Raw genomic sequence first — 20,163 nt, forward strand, 5'->3', positions numbered from 1 at the left:
CCCTTAGACCACTTAGATCTTCTCAACAAAACCTGATCGCAGTTCAAAAACCCCAGCGCCCTGCAGGTCAGCTTCTCTTATCCTTTACCCTAGCTAAAAAATGGAATGCCCTGCCTTCGTCACTAAGGACATGTACCAACCTTAATAACTTCAAAACTCAACTTCATTCCTACCTCTATCTAAACAGAATTTGCAACTGCACACTTCAGCCTACAACTCTTAAACTACCTTCTCCCTTTACTCCAGGCTAACCTCCCCCTATTCACCTTCCTATTCCTTTCTAAAAATTATTTAGCTTAGGGAACAAAACAGTAAAACTTGTATTTTCATTATGTAAGCCTTTTTCCTCCTTAACAATAATTGAAATTGTTAGTGTTTGTTATTTTGTAACTACCTGTTATCTGTAATACATACTGTCTATGACTTTGCATGTTAATTGAAACTGTTTTGTAATCAAAATATTTAATTGTTGTATTTCCTTGTTGGAGCTTTTCTCCCTGGGCCTCCACTGAAAATGGGCCCCCAAGCCCAGTGGACCTCCCCGGTAATCAAACTGAAATAATAAAATAAATAAATAAATAATACTGAGTTAACCAAAAAGGTATATTTGGGCAAGCCCTTCAGAGCTTTTCTGCCATTGAAGAAAGCACTGCTCTGCAGGCTTTCGAGCATCAACTGCCTTCTATTGCTGTTCATTTGCTGGGCAGATAAGTTCCCTTTGGGGAAAAACCTTCTGCAAAAAAACTGTTTTAATGTTCTTTCCTGCTTAGGAAAGGTATTTATAAGCTCAGAGTTTGTGTTTTAACGGAATATCGTGAAACTTAAGTTTCATTTTAAAAGGGAGTTCTTGTTGTCAGTTTAAAAGTTGTTCAGAGTAGTTGAAAAACATTTCTTTCTGTGGAGAAATTATGCTTATATTACTTTTTTGGCTGGCAGAGTATTTAAAGTGCTTTTTTTTGCTGTATTTTTTAAGTAAAAAGTGATTTTTTATGACTTTGTTTTTACCGGCTTATGCTGTTTGGTTTCCCTGGGAAAGAGGCACCATTTTCAGCTTGACCATGGAACAAACTACTGGTCCCATGGTCTGTCCTTCTTCCAGCCACAAAAATAAAAAGTTTAGCAAATAGCTTTTGCCACCACAGCAGGCTAGCAATTTGCCTCAGTTGCAGGTTCCTCAGTAACGTCCTCTACAGCTGTTGGAAGTCTTCACAGAATGCAAGGGAAAACCTTTTTTCTCAATCCTGGGAGAAGCAAAAGGGAAGACTTCCCTCTTTGGTCAGAATGTTGTGCCCATGCCTGGAGAAGCTGCTACTGCTGCTGCTAATAACACTGTTGATTCCATTTTTCCTGTAAAAATGAAGCTGAAAACTAAACATGTATGTGATCTTCCTGAAATTTCCTTAAACAGGAGTAGTTTACTTGGTCAGGCTAAGTGTTTAATTCTGGGTATCTATCCTTCTTATAAGGTGGTTTCTGGTTAAAGAAAGAAGAGTACCTCTTTCCTGAAGAGATTCAATATTCTGAAGGTGGACAGAAAGATGAAGGGACAGATACAGGGCGTTCTTAGTTTTTTGATTCATACTTAAAGGAAAGCCCAGCTTCTCATTCTCCCTGTAGGGGTTTCTCTTTCTCTTTCTCTGAAACTATTTCCAGAATGTGCCAGTGGTTTTAGTGGGAGAACACTGAGGTATTATAGTCCCTCAGAAAATATTGAAAGCTGTTAGAAAATTAATTTCCAGAACCTTTACCCATTTCTCCATTTCTGTTAGCTTTGGAGGTTGTGTGCATCACTGCTTGCAGTTTTCCTGCTAGTCATCCTGCTGCCCCTTAAAAGGGAGATGAATGTAAAAAGATCCTCAGTCTTTTACATTTTTTACACTCATCCCAAACCTGACACAGCAGCTATAGTTTTAGTTAATCCTACTGCTGCTAAACAAGTACTGATAACTGTAAGAAAAAGGCTGATGCTTCTACAGCTTTGGTTTTCAGAAATTCGAATTGTCAAGCTCATATCGTATAGTTTATATTGACAAATTGTGAAAGTATGATGAATGTTTTGTGTGCATTTTCTTCTTGTGAGGAAAAATCTGCTTTAAATAATTTAGTTTCTTTTGCATTACAGGTCACATCTCATTATTTACAGTGTATGTATGATTCAGCTGACTCCTATTCCATGGGTATGCCCATTAGTACTGTTTTTGGGAGATTTGTCTAACTGCATTCTCAGAACCTCCCAGATTATGTGAAAAATGAGGTTCTGTATTCTCCATTGCATAGAGATGTAGTTTTTGGTCCTTCTACTGTAGAGGTTAACAGAAAGTGTGATGAAAGGAGTAAGTTGATATAAGGAATCTCTTCTTCTTCAGCTCTCCTTTTCAAGATTTTCTAATGGATTCTCTAACCTCATATATAATTTCAGCAAAAAAAAAAACAAAACAAAAACAAAACAAACCAAACACTTTTAACCAACATGGAGGTAAACAGATGTTTAAAAAGAAAAGGCAGAGAATTCAGAAAGACTGCAGGGATCCACCAAAACCAAAGACAGTCCAACAAGTCAGAATGAATATTTAGGGGACCTTGCCCCTCCCACCCAACTTGGCAGTCCCTTTTCCCTTCCAGAAAGTTTGAATCTCCACTTTTCTCTTTTGCAACAGTTAGTTTCAGGCAAATGTGTTCTGAAGATCATTCATCAAAATTACAGATCGCAGTGGGAGGATCCCCCTTTCCAGGGGGTAAATCCTCTACCACGAGACTAAAACCCCCCCTGTATCCCCCTGCCCTTTGACACATGTTGTCTCAGGGAGTGATAGAGCCAGTTCCACCTTCCAAGGATGGTAAAGATTTTTATTCAGGGATGCTTTTAGTGCCGAAGACAAAATGCTTGGTGATCAGTTTTGGATCTTTCTTTCCTAAACCTGTTGTGATAGTGCCCAAGTTCAAAATGCTGTCACTTTACAACCTGTTACCTTTCCTTCCTCACTTAAGTTTCCAAGTAACACTAGACGTAAAAGATGCTTATCATCACATCTCTGTTCATCTAGACTTCAGGTGTTTCTTAAGGTTTTGTGTGTCTGGATCACATTATCAATTCTCTGCCTTACTCTTTGAACTATCTACTGCACCAAGAGTGTTCACAAAGTGTGTTGCTCCAGCTATAGCTCATTGCAGGCTACAGGGTATCCACATTTTTCCATATTTAGACTACTTGCTTATCTTTGCAGAGCTTTTCTAAGTGTCAGAAATTTCTCCCTTGGGTGAGAAATCTCTTGCACAAGCTGGGATTCCAAGAGAACATGCAAACGTCTTTTGACTCTGTCTCTCTGAATTGTGTTCCTAGGGTGTCGGCAAGACTCCTCAGTTCAAAGAGCTTTTCTTCCACAGAAAAAATAGATCTATATCTAGATCTGTTCCTATGATTTTCCACTCAGACTTCAGTCAGTGTGAGGGAATACCTCAGGATCTTGAGTCTCATGGCCTCTGTTATTGTCGTGCTGTCTCTGGTTAAGACTGCACATGAAAGATGCAGTAGTGTCTGAAGTTTCTTTGGTCGTAACAGCAACATTGTTTGTCTTTTCAAATTCCACTGCTGGAGTTTTCAGAAGCAAAATCACTTGGTGGAGATGGCAAGTTTCCCTAAATCCAGGTCTCCCCTTCTTCCTTCCTGCTCAAAAGCAGCATCACAGACATATCAGACTTTGCTTTGTAAGCAGTTTTAAGAGGGATAAAAGTGCATGGTGTGTGGAACACTGGACGGCCACAAGCACATAAATATAAAAAAAAAAGATGTTTGCTTTGATCAGTCTTCTCAACTCTCTTAATTATCTTTGATCCCCTGGACCTCTTCAAGTTGTTACAGACAATACCACAGTAATTTAGTACATCAACAAGTAAGTGAGAACCAGGTCTTACCCCCTTTGCAGACTAGCCATGTTAGCTTGGGATATAGCTTCACAACACAGTGCCTTTCTGCAGACATCCTGCATTCTTTCAGAGCTTGTGTGGCAGACTGCCTCTGCAGGACAAGGGCAGACCCTCACAAATGGAGACTTGGTCATGGAGTCTTCCAAGATTTGATTCATCTGTGAGGAGTACCTCAATTAGACCTATTTGCTTCCTGTCTGAACAACTAGCTGGCAAGATTCTGCTCCAGTACTCCATGCAAGAAGACCTGGAAGATGGATACCATTTCCTTTCCTTTGACAGGAATGTTCCTGTATGCTTTTCCACTGTTTCCACTGATGTCTAGGGTACTTCTGAAGATTCAAAAGGAATCCCCAGAATCATTGTGGTCACTCCCTTCTGGTCCAGGCAACAGTAGTTCTCCCTTTTTTTGGAAGTGGCCAGTAGCAATTACCATAAACTTACTCTCACAATGGATCTACCCCTACAGGATCAGGGGTGTTTGATACACCATGACGCTCATCAACTTCAGCTGGTTGAATGGTTGATAGGGTCAGCCACCTCTGTATTGAGGACGCGAAGCAGGTACTAATGAAGGCAAGAAAACCTGCTACTAGAAAATTATATATCAGTAAGTGGAAAGGGTTTTCTGTTTGGTGCCAACAATATAATCAGCACCCATTCAGTGCTAGTTGTTTTCTGGTTTTAGTATTTGAGTGAGTTACTATCCTATGGGCTCTCTTACTCCTCCATCAAGGTGCATTTATTGGCTATTACAATATGACTGTCCATGGGCCCTCCTCTTTTAGTGTATTCTCGTGTCAAAATGTTTATGATAGCGGTTTTGTACAAGAGGCCTCCTAGAAAATTGGTGACTCCACCTTGGGATCTCAATTTTGTGTTAGAGAAGCTAGCACTTGCTCCATTTGAACCAGTTAAGCTGGTTGACTTAAGGTTCATAACATGGGAAAACTGTTTTGCTGATTGTTTTGACCTCTGCAAGAAGATTATTTGAGTTGCGAGCTCTTATGGTGAGTCAATCCTTTATCATTATTCTTCGGAGACCAGGTTTATTTGACAATTAATCCTTCTTTTATGCCTAAAGTGGTATCAGAGTTTACTTTAAGCCAAACTGTCCATTTCCGCTTTTTCTTTCCTGAACCGAAAAATAAGAGAGAAAGGATACTCTGTTTTGGGTACTAGCTTGAAAAAACTAAATCTTTCAGATCTTCAGATCATTTGTTTATTTCTTGTGAAGGTAAGAAGAGGCAACCTCTGTCAAAATAGACTGTTTCCAAATGGTTGTCTCAGGCTGATGTTCTTTGTGTTTCACTGTTGCAGTCATTACATTTGGGTAATCCTGCTGGTAGGTTGCCCTCAGTCGGCCTGAATTCCAAAGTTTTGGGTCCTGCGTTGGGTGCTTTCGCCTCTTCCCTGACGTCAGGTCATCAGGGGTATAAAACATGCAGCCGATGCCATTTTCTTCAGTCTTTCTTGCCCGAAGCAGAAGCAGTTCGCATGTGCCGGTTGGCCGACTACTGAGATTTTCGTGTTCGAGTTTCAGATCCGAAGTATTCATTAAAAGCTAAGTACCCCGTTGGGGAAACTTTTTTCTTGCTCAAGGCCGATGTCAGAAAAGTTAATAATTATATTTCTTGTGGGAAGCAAATACCTCATAAGGACTTTCATTCTTACTGTATTCCTTGCCTAGGCCCTGACCACGACTTTTCAAATTGTCATTTTTGTGCTAGATTTAACCAATGCACTATTAAGCGTCAGTACAATTTTGCATTAAGCTATTTTGGGTGCAGATTTAATTACACAATATCATCGGATGGCCATCCGACTTCCGGAGTCCATAAAAAACGCAAAGAAAAGGAAAAAGACAGGCAGCCGAGGTCCAAAACTGACGACGAAGCTTCTCCTAAGCCAGTCGCCGGTTCACTGGTTCTCGGTGAGGCACTTTCGCAGCCCCTGATGCCCGCTACTTTAGAGTCGCAGGCCGCCACCGACTCCCACGTGGAGTTGGCCAGGCCGCTGGAAACGCAAGGTATTGGAGCCTCGGAGACTATTCCCTCAGATGGGTCTGGAGCCGCTGAGCAGGCATTGGCTTCTGAGGGTGTATTCAGACCTAAACAATTATATGTTAAACCGACTACAGCTTCAAAAGCAAAGAATAAAGCACCTTTGAAGGCAAAGAAACAAATGCACCAGCCACATGGACAGGCTTCCATGCCCAAAAAACAAATGCTCAAAATGGCCGAAGACTTAATTACGTTGATCAGGGGTTCTCATCCCCCTCCTGATACGAGGCCTAGGCAAGAGACAGACTATGAATCTTCAGATCAGGTTTCTGTCTCCTCTGATTCCTCTTCTGATCAGGAATATTCACTTACCCCATGAGGATTCTGATGCTGAAGAATCTATTCCTTCAGCCTCTCCTCCTGAGGACTACTCTTTTGGTGAAAACTTGCATACCATGAGGGAGCATTTCCATTGGGAGAGCCAAGATTATTCAGAATCTAAAAAGAGACTCAGGGACTTCCTTTTACCGCCTCAACACAGGCCTCTAGCTATTTCACCTGTGTTAGACATTGTTGATGATGTGTTTTCAGAGTCTAGTCTGACCCCTGACTCCTTACCTCCAGCTCCTGTTAAGCCTGACAGATACTACAGGGTTCCTGACTCTCAAAAATTCCTTTTTAGAAACCCTGCTGCAGACCCAGAAACTATTTCTCAGGGTCCCAAAGGGGTTAAGGGTTCCACTGCAAAAAACCCTACCCCTCTGACAGAGATTCTAGGGCACTGGATAGATGGGGAAAAAAGATTTACACATCTGCTACCTTGGCTATAAGGGCCTTAAACTGCCAGTTTCATATGCTCAAATATCAGCAATATGTTATGACACTGCTTAAACAGAAAATGTTGGTAAATTCTGAATGTGCAGGAAACAAAGAAATGCAGGATTTATTGCATTCAGCTGAACAAGTGGGAAAGCATACTTTGCAATGTGGCTTTGATTCTCTGGAGGCCTCCTGCAGGGCCGCAGACACGGGTTCTGTAATTAGAAGGCATGCTTCATTGAAGGAACAAAATCTGCCTGATCATGTCAAAGCTAAATTTTTAGATGCACCATTACAGCATGATACCTTGTTTGGTGTTAAAGCAGAAGAGGTGTTAAAGAAAATGGAGGACAAAGCTAAATCTATGCAAATGGTCAAAGAGTTTTTACAAGTACAGCCACCTAGGTTTAGCAGACACTGGCCTACATAGAATTGGTCCTTTCCAGTGTCGGGCAGACCCAGACGCCCTAGAGGTAGATCCCAGCCGCAATGTTCGTACAGGTCTAAGCAATGGGGTGCTTCTACGTCCAAAAGTGGAGAAGACAGATCACAACCCTACAGGAAACAGTCCCAATGACTTCCCCCTGCCTGCACCAAGCACTTATCTTCTGGCAGCATCCTTAGGGGGAAAATTAGCACTTTTTTCACAAAATTGGCACATTATAACCCAGGACAAATGGGTTCTAGACATAGTGTCACAAGGCTACAAGTTTCACTTCCATACCCTACCAAGGGCAAACGGTTGGCCAGGCCTGCCAAAAAATCAATGGGCAGAGGCTCAAAAGCAAGTTTCATCCATCATGGGCATGGGGGCTATTCAACAAGTGCCACAACAAGAACAGGGACAAGGATTTTACTCAAGACTGTTCTTGGTACCCAGAAAGGACAAAGCATGGAGACCAATACTGGACCTATCTATTCTAAACACTTTCCTGGATATACCAAAATTCAAGATGTTGACCTTACAACAGCTTCTGCCCATGCTGGGCAGAAAGGCTTGGCTCGTGACTTTAGACCTAAAAGAGGCATACCTGCATGTCCCAATCAGACAAGCATGCAGAAGATACCTCAGACTCAAGGCTGGCTCAAAGCATTACCAATTCTCTGCACTGCCCTTTGGCTTATCTACTGCACCCAGGGTCTTCACAAAGTGTCTGGCACTGGTAATTGCTTTCTGCAAACAAAGAGGAATACAAATATATCCTTACTTGGACGACTGCCTCATTCAAGCAGAGAACAAGGATATTCTACTACAGCATCTGGCTTTTGTGAAAAGACTTTTAACATACCTAGGGTACACAGTCAACGAAAAGAAATCAAAACTAGTACCCTCTCAAGAGATAATATTCCTGGGTGCAAGCTTAAATACAACTGCCCAGATGGCTTATCTCACACCAGACAAAGAAAGGCAACTGACTACCTATTTCAAGGAAATGGCAACAAAGGCCCAGCTATCTGCAAGAAAAATTCTGCAGGCTTTGGGCTTCATGGCATCCTGCATCCTACTAATTCCATATGCAAGACTGCGTATGAGGAAACTTCAATGGTACCTAAAAATTGTCTGGACACAACATTGCCACTGCCTGGAAACTATGATTACTGTCATTCCCTGCCTGCAACAGGAGTTTCGATGGTAGGCAAAGGCTTGTCACCAAAACAAGGGACAGCCATTCTCACTATCCCCAGCCAGGCAGAACCTAACAACAGATGCATCAGATTATGCCTGGGGGCACACATGGCAGGAAGAGGCATTCAGGGCACCTGGTCCACAAACCAAATGCATCTACATATCAATCAAAAAGAGATGCTAGCTGTTCAAAATCCCGTGACAGCCTTCAAGGACCTAATTCATCCGGGAAAACTTCTGATAAAGACAGACAACACCACGGTCATGTGGTACATAAACAAGCAGGGGGGGCACGCATTCTTACCCCCTTTGCAGACTAGCCATGGCTTTATGGGACACAGCATTGACTTACCAAGTTCATCTGCAGGCACAGTTCCTGCCAGGAAAGGAAAATACTCTGGCAGACGAACTAAGCAGAAACCTCATGGATCACCACAAGTGGCACCTGGATCCACAAGTCTTCAGCATGATAACAAAGAAATGGGGACGCCTGGACATAGATCTATTTGCCTCTCCTCACAACTGTCAACTAAAAAGATTCTGCACAAGGACTTATCACAGACAAGCATGGAAAGTGGATGCCCTATCTTTCAGCTGGAAAAACCTATCAGTATATGCCTTTCCTCCACTACCTCTCCTCCCCAAGGTACGCCAAAAGGTCAGACAGGAAAAAACAAAAATGATTCTGATTGCCCCAGACTGGCCCCGCCAGTACTGGTATCCAGTTTTAAGGAACTTGTCTCAATGCCCAGCCTGGACCTTACCTCAAATACCTCATCTACTGTCCCAACAAAACAGTCAGATTCTGCACTGCCAACTCAGGACTCTAAACCTGGCAGCATGGTGGATAATGTAGCCATACAAAGCACACCTCTCACTAAAGCTGTGATGGATGTCATTTTGGAAGCCAGAAGGCCTAGTACTAGAAAATCCAATGCAGGAAAATGGAAGAGATTTTGTGCTTGGAACCATTCTCAAGGAACTGATACAGCTGTACCAAATATTCCTCAGATTTTGCAGTACTTAACTGAGATGCTGGACAAAGGCCTATCTTTTTCATCAATTAAAATTCATGCCTCCGCCATTTCGGCTTATTACAATACAGAATAAATGCACTCTTTTCTCATCCTTTATTAAGGCAGTACCTCAGAGGAGCCAAAAATTTAAGGCCTCCAAGGACATCACCAATATCTGCATGGGACCTCAGTTATGTCTTGGAAAAACTCACCCTACCTCCTTTTGAGCCAGCTGCTACTGCGGATATAAAGTTTTTATCTTGGAAAACAGCTCTGCTTTTAGCAATAACTTCTGCAAGACGAGTGTCAGAGCTACAGGCTCTCATGGCTGTGGAACCTTTTATCATTTTTTATCCAGACAGGGTCTCTCTAAGGACAAACCCAACATTTATGCCTAAGGTGGTGTCCAGTGTGACCATTTGCCAACTTTTTATCCAAATCCACAGAACAAGGGGGAGAGAATTCTGCATTCTTTGGACATACACAGACAGCTTAGATTTTATTTGGACAAAACTAAAATATTCAGGCAGTCAGAGCAATTACTAGTGGCATATGCTGCAGGATCACAAGGAAAGGCTATCTCCAAGCAGACTATTTCTAAGTGGATAGGTCACTGCATTCGTTTCTGCAACTCACAGCATGGCAAGCCAGTGCCTAAGGGCATTAGGCCACATTCAACCAGAGCTGCAGCCACTTCAGCAGCCTTTCTCAGAGGAGTACCAACCAAAGACATTTTAGAGGCTGCTACTTAGAGTTCAGTGCACACCTTTACAAAGCATTATCATCTGCCACTTTACTCTAAATCCAGGGCAGGCTTAGCCACTGCAGTTCTGCAGGGCCTCATAGCCGCTCCTAATGCTGTTTAGCTCCAGCCACCACAACCACAGCTTTGGGACTCTACCCAAATGTAATGACTGCAACAGTGAAACACGAAGAACATAGTACAGTTTTGTACACTTACCATAAATGTAGATGTTCGAGTGTATTCACTGTTGCAGTCCAGGTTACCCACCCGCCATCCCCCTTTTTCCTTCTGGAACTTATCTTTCCTTCTCTGATTTATACAACCTATGTGGTGTATTTGCTTGTAGATGAAGGTAGAGTTTATACTGGTGCATGTACTTTTATATACATATATATATATATATATATATATATATATATATATATATATATGCCATCTGGGGCAAGAAAAACTAAAGAAAATGGCGTCGGCTGCATGTTTTATACCCCTGACAACCTGATGTCAGGGAAGAGGTGACAGCACCCGATGCAGGACTCAAGACTTTGGAATTCAGGCCGACTGAGGGCAACCTGCCAGCAGGATTACCCAAATGTAATGACTGCAACAGTGAATACACTCGAACATCTACATTTATGGTAAGTGTATACAACTCTAATTTACTCTTACTACATCAAAACTATTCCAGGCCCTTGGCTTCATCCATGGATTTTTGGAAAGGGCTGGATTCTAGAATTATTCTAGAAGCAGCAACTTGGTCCTTTGTACATTCTTTAACAAAGCACTGCAGGCTTGATTCCTTTTCTAGGTCAAGGACAAGCTTTGCTAGAACTATTCTTCAGAGGCTTTTGGACCCTTCTCCTTCCACATCCCAAATGTACTAAACTAGGCTACTGTAGCAGTGATCAAAATGCTGAAAATAATACAATTGTTAAGTAAACTTACCAGAACAGTAGATGTTTGAATGGTCACTGCTGCAGTTGCTGCTACCTCCCTCCATTCCCCCTTGTTTTTTGTTGTATTTTTTATGCCAGGGGGTGACATTTATTTTTGTTGTTCCTAGCAATGTCCATTCTGGGCTCAGCCTCCTCCGTCTGTGAGCATCTCAGCTCAGTCTGACTAATGGTTTGTGTGTGTGTGTGTGTGTGTGTGTGTGTGTGTGTGTGTGTGTGTGTGTGTGTGTGTGTGTGTGTGTGTGTGTGTGTAAGGTACCTTGAAGCTTTGGAAGCTGGCCATCTCTTATATACTTGGCAGGATATAATCCATATAGCTAAGGCTACCACAGCAGGGATCTTTTGAACATCTACTGTTACGGTAAGTTTACGGACACAACTGTACTTTGTCTGTTGATATGCATGCAGTATGAGAGTCAGTTTGTACAAGTCCTGCATGGCTTGACACACCTTAAGGGATGAGCTTCTATGCCTCTTGCCCCATGAATTCCAGGATAGGCTTCATCTTACTCATAAACCCTACATTGCAGTGGATTCAAATGTTAATCAGTAGAATGAATGAGTGAGTATTTTTTTTTAAGAGAAAGAGATTTGTATATTACTAAGTCCCTATGAAGGCCATTATGGTCTCACAGAAGTACCAAGGCTCAGTATTTATTGTCTGTATGTGTGTTTTGTACAATGTTATGAGTCTGTTATAGGAAAAGAGGATTTGCTATTGAAATTTCTGGCCAGGATTAAGCAGGGAAGGTGAAAGATCACCTGGACAGTTTAATTTACTGTTACAGTGATCTGTCGTCAGTGATGTTTTAGGGTAAGTATGCTTACCCTCAGCTGCACTTTATATTTCTTTTTATTTGGCTGGATATGCTGTTTGACACTTCTGCTTAGATTCTGTAATTTTCTACTGTCTTGGTTAATTTGGGATTCCTTCATAATCAATATATAGACACTGATTTGTATATATGTTGCAATCAAGTATGTACCTCTTTCTATCATGTCATAGTTATTTATTTTTTGGTTTTGCCTGGGTCATTGCTAAGTGGTTTCCCATCGGGTTAGATATCCTGTTAATGAAGACAGGAAACACATAGTAGCATGTATCATGCATAGTCCTTGATCATGAAATTGTGTCTTTCGGCTTTTCCAGGTTAGGGGTCGCCACAGCGGGAAATCATTTAAGTGCTAGTTTTGGTCGCTTTAAATTATTCTGTTTCAGCATTAATTGTTACTATTTGTAAGCTGTTAAAAATGCAGATCATTTTATTTCTAGCAGGCAGATAATTTTATTTCTAGTAGGCTGTTTTAAGTGTGGAAAATGTTCTTCTTGTACTAGCCCAAAATATTTCTGCAATATTTTTCTTTGTTATGTATCATAGGTATTGACAGAAGCAAATGAAAAACTGGAGGTGGAAAATGCTGAAATGAGAAAGAACTTGGAGGAGTCGGTTCTTGAGATGGAGAAAATGACAGATGAGTATAACAAAATGAAATTGGTTGTTCAACAGACTGACCTAATCATGGATCAATCAAGAAAGGAAAAAGATCATCTCATGCTACAAGTAAGTTAAAATAAAACATACACGCATTTATATACAAGTGTCTTTCCTTTATTTTTTCCCTGGGCCCCTACCTTCAGAACCCTGATATAGCCTGAATTTTTCATGAAATTATTTTTATAATTCTCCATAAGGGCATTTTTATTATTGTATCATGCCATTCATCTTCATACTAGTAAATTGCAGTTATACAGAACTGAGAATGAATTTTATATTATTGTAATTTATTGCCATGAATGTCTGTAGTAATTCACATTCAGCTGATGATCTTAGAAATTCATTCTGTGGAGGTTTATGAAAGAGATTATGCTACCTTTGCAAAGGAGAATCAGAGTAGGGCATTTTACTATCCTACTTGTGTTAAATCAGTTGCACTAATGGATTGCAGATTTTACATCACTTGCAAACTTATTATAAGACTACATTGCCTGTGTGTAATGTGGTGATTAAAGTATGGTAGTCTTAAAACTTGTAACAGCTAAATAAGTTCTAATGCTGGCAACTAGTACCTGCAGAAGTATATGAACTGGTTTGTTACTGGAAGGTCCCATAAAAGAAAGAAGAGGCCAATCTCTTTAATACTGTTTTTTTTTTAAATTTCTCCCATACACCTTTAATCAGCCATACACCCAGTCGCCCATTTGTTTGTTCTACTAGTCTAGTGCCAGGTTTATTATTTTCCCGAGAAAGACAAGAGCCCTTTACTGAGATTGTTCTCTCTCTAGGGCAGAAGCCTAATCAGTCCTGTTACTCCTGTCAGAGGTGAGAGTCAGGTGTCACACAGTGGGGCAGTCTGTGGACCAGACTACAACAGATCTTAATCTCACTGTTGTATCGAGAATAGTGTCTTCTTTTTCATGCCTCAGCACACATCCAGGAGGATCTTCTGATGTACTTTGTGATGCATGCTTCCTAATTTAATGGGTACTACCTGCAGTACCCTAGCAATTTTGTTCTGGTCATTGCTGCAAGTCAAACTGTCTCTTGCCTTCCAAGATTGGCAAGCCAGTGACAGCCACTCTCTCCCACCACACCTTTCACGGTCCTTTTACCACTGAGGCTACTAACTGAACCTAGCTTATCTGGGTCATAGTCAGGACATTATCCCAATATGCACAGGGCTACAGCTTCAATAAAAGTGTTGAAACTCTCATAAGATTAAAGTGACGCAAACTATATTTTGAAGTAGGTAAAAAGTCAGTCATTTGGCTATTCAGTGTGTGTCTGAGAAATGTAGTCTAATTTCATTGTAGAATGCTTGCCAGGAGGTAGCAAATTGTGTTAACGTTTGACTGATTTTTAAAATCCTCAGTTGCAAAATGTCTGAAGTTTGTAGATGTACTTTAAGTTACTTAGTCCAAATGTTTTTGATGACTGTAAATTCAGAGTTTTAATTACCATGGTGTTATTCATTATTAAGCTGAATGGAAAATTCCAAAATGGCTAACTCACCTTATAACCACAGATTTACTTTCTTCTTGCCAAATAAGTCAGTTTAGTGCAGAGATACCAATAGCATAGACACATCCTGAATTTAAAATATGCTTCTGATCCTGACAAATCTTACAGGATGCTTCTGTAAAATTTAGAATGAAATGGGACATTGTATTATTGAGCTTCATAGACTGTAATAGGGCTGTGTTTGCATAAAAAGAAATTTAAACCTCTTTGTGAAATTAATTCTAAAAAGATTTTTTTCTTAATGAATCCATTCTGTTCCATTTTCTCTGTCCTCTGAGGTACTGAGATAACATTAACATTTTTGTTGTCATACTTTTTGACAGAGTAATAAGGTGTCCTCTTTAAGTCTTTATTTTGTGCCAGGGTATTTCCATACTTCATGACTTTGTACCAGGTTGCCTTTGTATGTTATGACATTATACCAGGATATCAGTGCACATCATAATGTGGTACCATAGTGTTATTTTATGTCGTGTTATAATACCAGGGTACCATCATATGTCATGCCATGCCACTAGAATGATGCCATACTTCACTGTCATATCATGACATGATATCAAGGAACCATCATATTTCTTGATATGGCACAAGGGATGGCATGAGGTGTACCAATTTCATCATATATTAATTTTTCAGCCATGGTCCAGATGCACAGGAACAATTATAGACTTGTGCAGTATTAAAAACAATTAGCAAAATTTAGAGTTGCATACAAAAGTCTTTACATCATCAAAATACTGATTTTTTTAAATATAACATATCTGTATTAAATTACAACTAAAGTAGTGACACAGGTACTAATATAAAAGAAAACAAACTATAGTAACATTTTTATGCACATTTTATGTTAACTTTTTGACATTAATTCATTCTGACTGTACATAAAGTTTCACTTCTTTCTTTCCTTTTATCCTCATTCATACTCCTGGGCATTATTCTGAATATATTGTTCCTCCAGATTCTATTTACTCAAATTTAATTTGTTGTTTCCTTTTTCTGGGGATTTCTAATCTAGTTCTTTTATAAACTTTATAATATTCATTACTCCAGTAGCAGTTAGTTTAGATTTTGATTTCCATTTTCAAGAAATTACTTTTTGGCAGCCAGTAGCGTTAAACTTAGTAAGGCCTTACCGTGTCTAGGCAATTCAGATCCTATGTCCCAGATCAAAAAGTCATTTTCTTAGTTACGATGATTTGATTCCATAACATGTCTGACAAAAATACTCTGTAGGACAATTTTAAAATATGCCAGCTCATTAGATTCACAGAACCCATTCCCAGTGTCTTGTCTCTCATAGGTAAGTAGTTGGCTAGGGACAGTTGGGGGCAGTTATAAGTCTACAAGTTTCCTTTTTTGTATTCAAAATAACCTATCCCACTTGTTTATAAATTGGCTTTACCCATCCCATGGTTGAGAATTATATATTACCCCTAATAAGAATAACTGGGATCATGCCATTGATAATATGAGAGGACCCATGCATGGAATAAAGCATTTAGATGCTACCTCTGTCCATTAGTAGTACAGGGGGAAGTCCTGGGGTAAATTTTCTGTTTCCCATCCATAGATCTAAGTTGTGCTCGAAAATAGACAGGGATGAACTTTGTTTTATGTGAATGGGAGTCTGTTCAGAGCAGTGGTATCCTCCACAAGATATACCTGTCCCTTCAAACCATTCTGTTGATATTGCAAAAGAGGTTTAGATCCCTAGAGTATTTCTGAAGCCATTTGACTTGCTGATGTGTAGTAAATTAATCAGTAATAGATCGGAGGATGCCCTGTATGCCAGATACGGGTCACCTCTTAGCAGTCTGTAGGATACAGAGTATAGTGACAGGGTTTTCTGTTGGTCCATGTAGGGCATGTCATTTAGGCCTTGTATCCTTTTATTAAGTTATCTCTGTGGATGTTCCAGTTGTTGCATGTATCTGGACAGATAATGCCAAAGGAGGATTATATTCAATGATTGGCCTAATGAGGGCTGAGTAAAGGGAGACAATGAAATACCTAGATCTAGACACAATCCCTTTATTTATAAGCTGTGCAGTATAGAAGGGCTTTCTTAAAGCAGACACGTGTCGGTCAAATGTTAGATCACTGACCCCATAAGTTCCCAAATCCTGAACAACTTGTTCAACTCATAGGGGAAGAACTGTCAATGTAGTAGTTCCCTTTGGTAAGTAACTTCTCAAAGAATACAGTAATGTGTTTTTGGCATTTAGTTTCAAACCATGATTTTGACACTAGTTATTTATTTGAGACAAATCTTCCTGCAGGACAGCTAAGTCATTTGGGGATTCAGTGACTGCTCCTAGCTTATAATCATCTATAAACTTGGTCAGCCAGAGCCCTTTGGTATTGGCTTTTACTTCAGAAAAGTAGATGTGAAACAGGAGAGCTCCTTTTCCCATCACATCTCCATCATTTACTATTCACATGAGGAAAAATTCTCTGAAGTCTGCTTGGGATATAAAAATGCTGTGCAAACAATTCCATGCCAAAATCCTAAACATTCTGGATTTTGTTGCATACTTGGGAGCCATACAAATGTCTCCAGTCTCTCTTCCCAATCGTTTCTAACCTCCTGTGATTAATTCTTATAGTTAACATGTAATATTTTATATGCCTTGCTACTTACGCTTTTTAACAACTGCTTTTGTTCTAGACTTAACTAGATACTAAGGAAAAAGCTGGTCTTACACTTTGCAGTTCCTTAGTCTATTGTCATTCACTGATGTGGAAGGCAGTCTCTAACCAGCAGTTCAAACTTTTGCTTGGCTTCACACCACTCAATTTACTTTCCTTTTGTAGTTATTTACCCACTAACTTGGTGCCTTTATTAATTTTCTCCAGTAACCCTGATTTAATATTGTTGATTATATGATTTTGACTAGAACTATTATTTCAGTGTATTTTAATGGTTGTTTTTATTTTTTTATTCATATTGTTTTTCTTTGTCAGTAATTTCTGTGAGCCTGCATCCTTTTCCCTTTCATTCTACACTGCTGTAGCTCTAAACCAAAGTAGTCTCTGGATAAACCATTCCGTTCCTGTCAGACTGTTATTCTTTTCGTTGGCTTATTAATAGGTTAATGAGTAAAAGGCAACAAATTTTGAGGTTACGATGAAAAAAAAACAGTCATAGCTTGAGCGTGTGTTTTTCCCTTGCTCTTGCCTTAAACATTTCTGTAATAACACCAGGGGAAAACACTCCTCTCCCTGTTATATAACATGGCCTGATGTAGTAAAGGACTGAACTAGCTGTTCCCATGTCATTTACTTTTAAACATGTAGGTAATGGCTACCTAGTCCCCTCAAAGGTAAAGAAGGTGCATGTGCCACAGAATCCTGGGACTGGAGAGATTATGAGGGGTATGATGTCTCTGGATCCCCTATATGGGTACATGACATTTAATCTATGACATATTTCATCTGCCAAAAACACAAGTGACACAATTAATCTGGAACGCATTTTATTGAAAGCACAACGGATGGTTCAATAAAGCCTTTATAATGGAATACAGTGCAAATGCTGGCCTCATTAGGAATATTGTTGAACGCGAATGGGAATCTTTCCAGGACATCACTGATTTGTATGATTTAAAAGGGAAAACCATCAAGACAGTGTACAGAAAGGGCAATAATATCAAGAATATTCTTGAACATGAGCCTAGGACCAACATGTATTTTACCCATCGTAAGGGTACATACAGATGTGGCTCCTGTTCTCAGTGTAAACATATTTCCCATATTGACACAATGTTCCTTCCCTCCAGAAATAGATGGATTAAGGCCACTACATTTTCTAATTGCAACACTTCAGGGGTTGTTTATTTGGTTGTCTGTCAATTTTGTCAAGCATTTTATGTTGGCAAAACTGAAAGACCCCTTAAAAAAAGAATATACGAACATCATTATGAAATAGAAAAACAAAACAATAACAATGCACTTTACAGACATTCTTTGGTTTGTAGTGGGGCAACTTTTGTGTTTTTTGTCATTGAATCTTTGATCCGTGATAACAGGGGTGGCCCCTGGGAGATACAGTTAGCACACAGGGAAACGTTTTGGCAAATCCTTCTTGAAGCCAATAAGAGTCCTGGTATGAATGATGCTATTTCTATAGCACCATATCTTAAATTAAAGGCAGGGAAATTATAAATATTTATTATATATATTTCCCCTTTTTTAGTAATTTGTAACTAATATCCAATAATTCATATTGGTTTATTGTATTATCTAACAAGTTAAAAAACAATATTTTTTATTTTTACGTATTATTATATACTTTTTCAGTATGAGTTTTCTGTTTTTATTCTCAAAGTTTATATATACATGTATTTTAGTGTTGATATGTTTTTAAATTCTTAACAACTTAATTGTTTAATTACATTGAATGATAGTATTTAAAGATGCTTTTGATTTTATCTGTGAGTATCTGAGGAAGTCGAGGTGTTTCTGACGAAAACGTTGCAATTGTACTTACTGGCGTTAATAAACTGAGTGGTACATTTCGAATACACTACTGAGTGGATTATATCTAGTGGTTGAGGTATTCCTGGACTGATATTTTTGTTTTACTTGGCTTCACACCACTCAATTAACTTTCCTTTCGTAGTTATTTACCCGCTAACTTGGTGCCTTTATTAATTTTCTCCAGTAACCCTCATTTAATATTGTTGATTGTATGATTTTGACTAGAACTATTATTTCAGTGTATTTTAATGGTTGTTTTTATTTTTTTATTCATATTGTTTTTCTTTGTCAGTAATTTCTGTGAGCCTGCATCCTTTTCCCTTTCATTCTACACTGCTGTAGCTCTAAACCAAAGTAATCTCTGGATAAACCATTCCGTTCCTGTCAGACTGTTATTCTTTTCATTGGCTTATTAATAGGTTAATGAGTAAAAGGCAACAAATTTTGAGGTTACGATGAAAAAAAAACAGTCATAGCTTGAGCGTGTGTTTTTCCCCTTGCTCTTGCCTTAAACATTTCTGTAATAACACCAGGGGCAAACATTCCTCTCCCTGTTATATAACATGGCCTGATGTAGTAAACGACTGAACTAGCTGTTCCCATGTCATTTACTTTTAAACATGTAGGTAATGGCTACCTAGTCCCCTCAAAGGTAAAGAAGGTGCATGTGCCACAGAATTCTGGGACTGGAGAGATTATGAGGGGTATGATGTCTCCGGTTCCCCTATATGGGTACATGACATTTAATCTATGACATATTTCATCTGCCAAAAACACAAGTGACACAATTAATCTGGAACGCATTTTATTGAAAGCACAACGGATGAATCACATTTGATAGAAAATTATATAGGGCTGTAGAAAATCACTGATGGAGTGGTTTTGGATCATAGTGTCGATCAGTATCTGTACTTTGGTAATGCCTACTGTTATCTTGTATCTCTATCCCTAGAAGTTTCTCTTTGTGTGTCAGCAGTGATTCACTGTGTGAAGATATTTCTTTTCTTCTCCTTGGTGGTGCAAATGTCTAGTTTGTATATTTAAGGAAGCAGGAGGAGGATACAGGGGAGGGGAGGCTTGCCTCCCTACAAAATGTTTTGGAGAAGTATTTACTGTACTTGAAGTTTTGGATATAATGTGATTCAAGCAAGTGTGTTATAGATTAAATGTCTATTAGGTGAATTTTTTTTTTACATATTTTGTGATTAGATGAAAAGTATCTTAAATAAAAAGTAATAGGCTCATGTACATATAAACATGCATGTAGCGCACACACACACACACACACACACACACACACACACACACACATATAGGTCTATATTAAAAGCATGAAAGCCCTACTCACCGAGTACATAAACACCAACACATATTCCGCGAACCGCGAATACACTGCATGCCCTAAACCGTGAAATTCAAAAACTCGAACCGTCATAGTTGTCCCACCCCACCACCCGCTACATACTACCTACCCAAACAAACTAAATAAACCACATACATACATACACTAACCAAAACCCTACTTCTAACCCTACACTAAATTTTGTATATACCACCATGTATGCACTTAACCCGCACCC

General features: G+C 39.5%; 1 protein-coding gene across 1 annotated transcript in view; it reads left to right on the plus strand.

Annotated features, from left to right (window-relative positions):
- CEP290 (centrosomal protein 290) overlaps positions 1-20,163 on the plus strand; it is a 3,346,332-nt gene that overhangs the window by 536,309 nt on the left and 2,789,860 nt on the right. Inside the window, exon 9 of the mRNA XM_044087863.1 lies at positions 12,464-12,646. Coding sequence (XP_043943798.1) covers positions 12,464-12,646 — 183 coding nt within the window. The remainder of the gene's footprint in view (positions 1-12,463; positions 12,647-20,163) is intronic.

Source organism: Protopterus annectens, chromosome 11.part0 (genome assembly GCF_019279795.1).
Source record: "Protopterus annectens isolate FY-2018-M chromosome 11.part0, PAN1.0, whole genome shotgun sequence".
NCBI classification, from domain to species: domain Eukaryota; kingdom Metazoa; phylum Chordata; order Ceratodontiformes; family Protopteridae; genus Protopterus; species Protopterus annectens.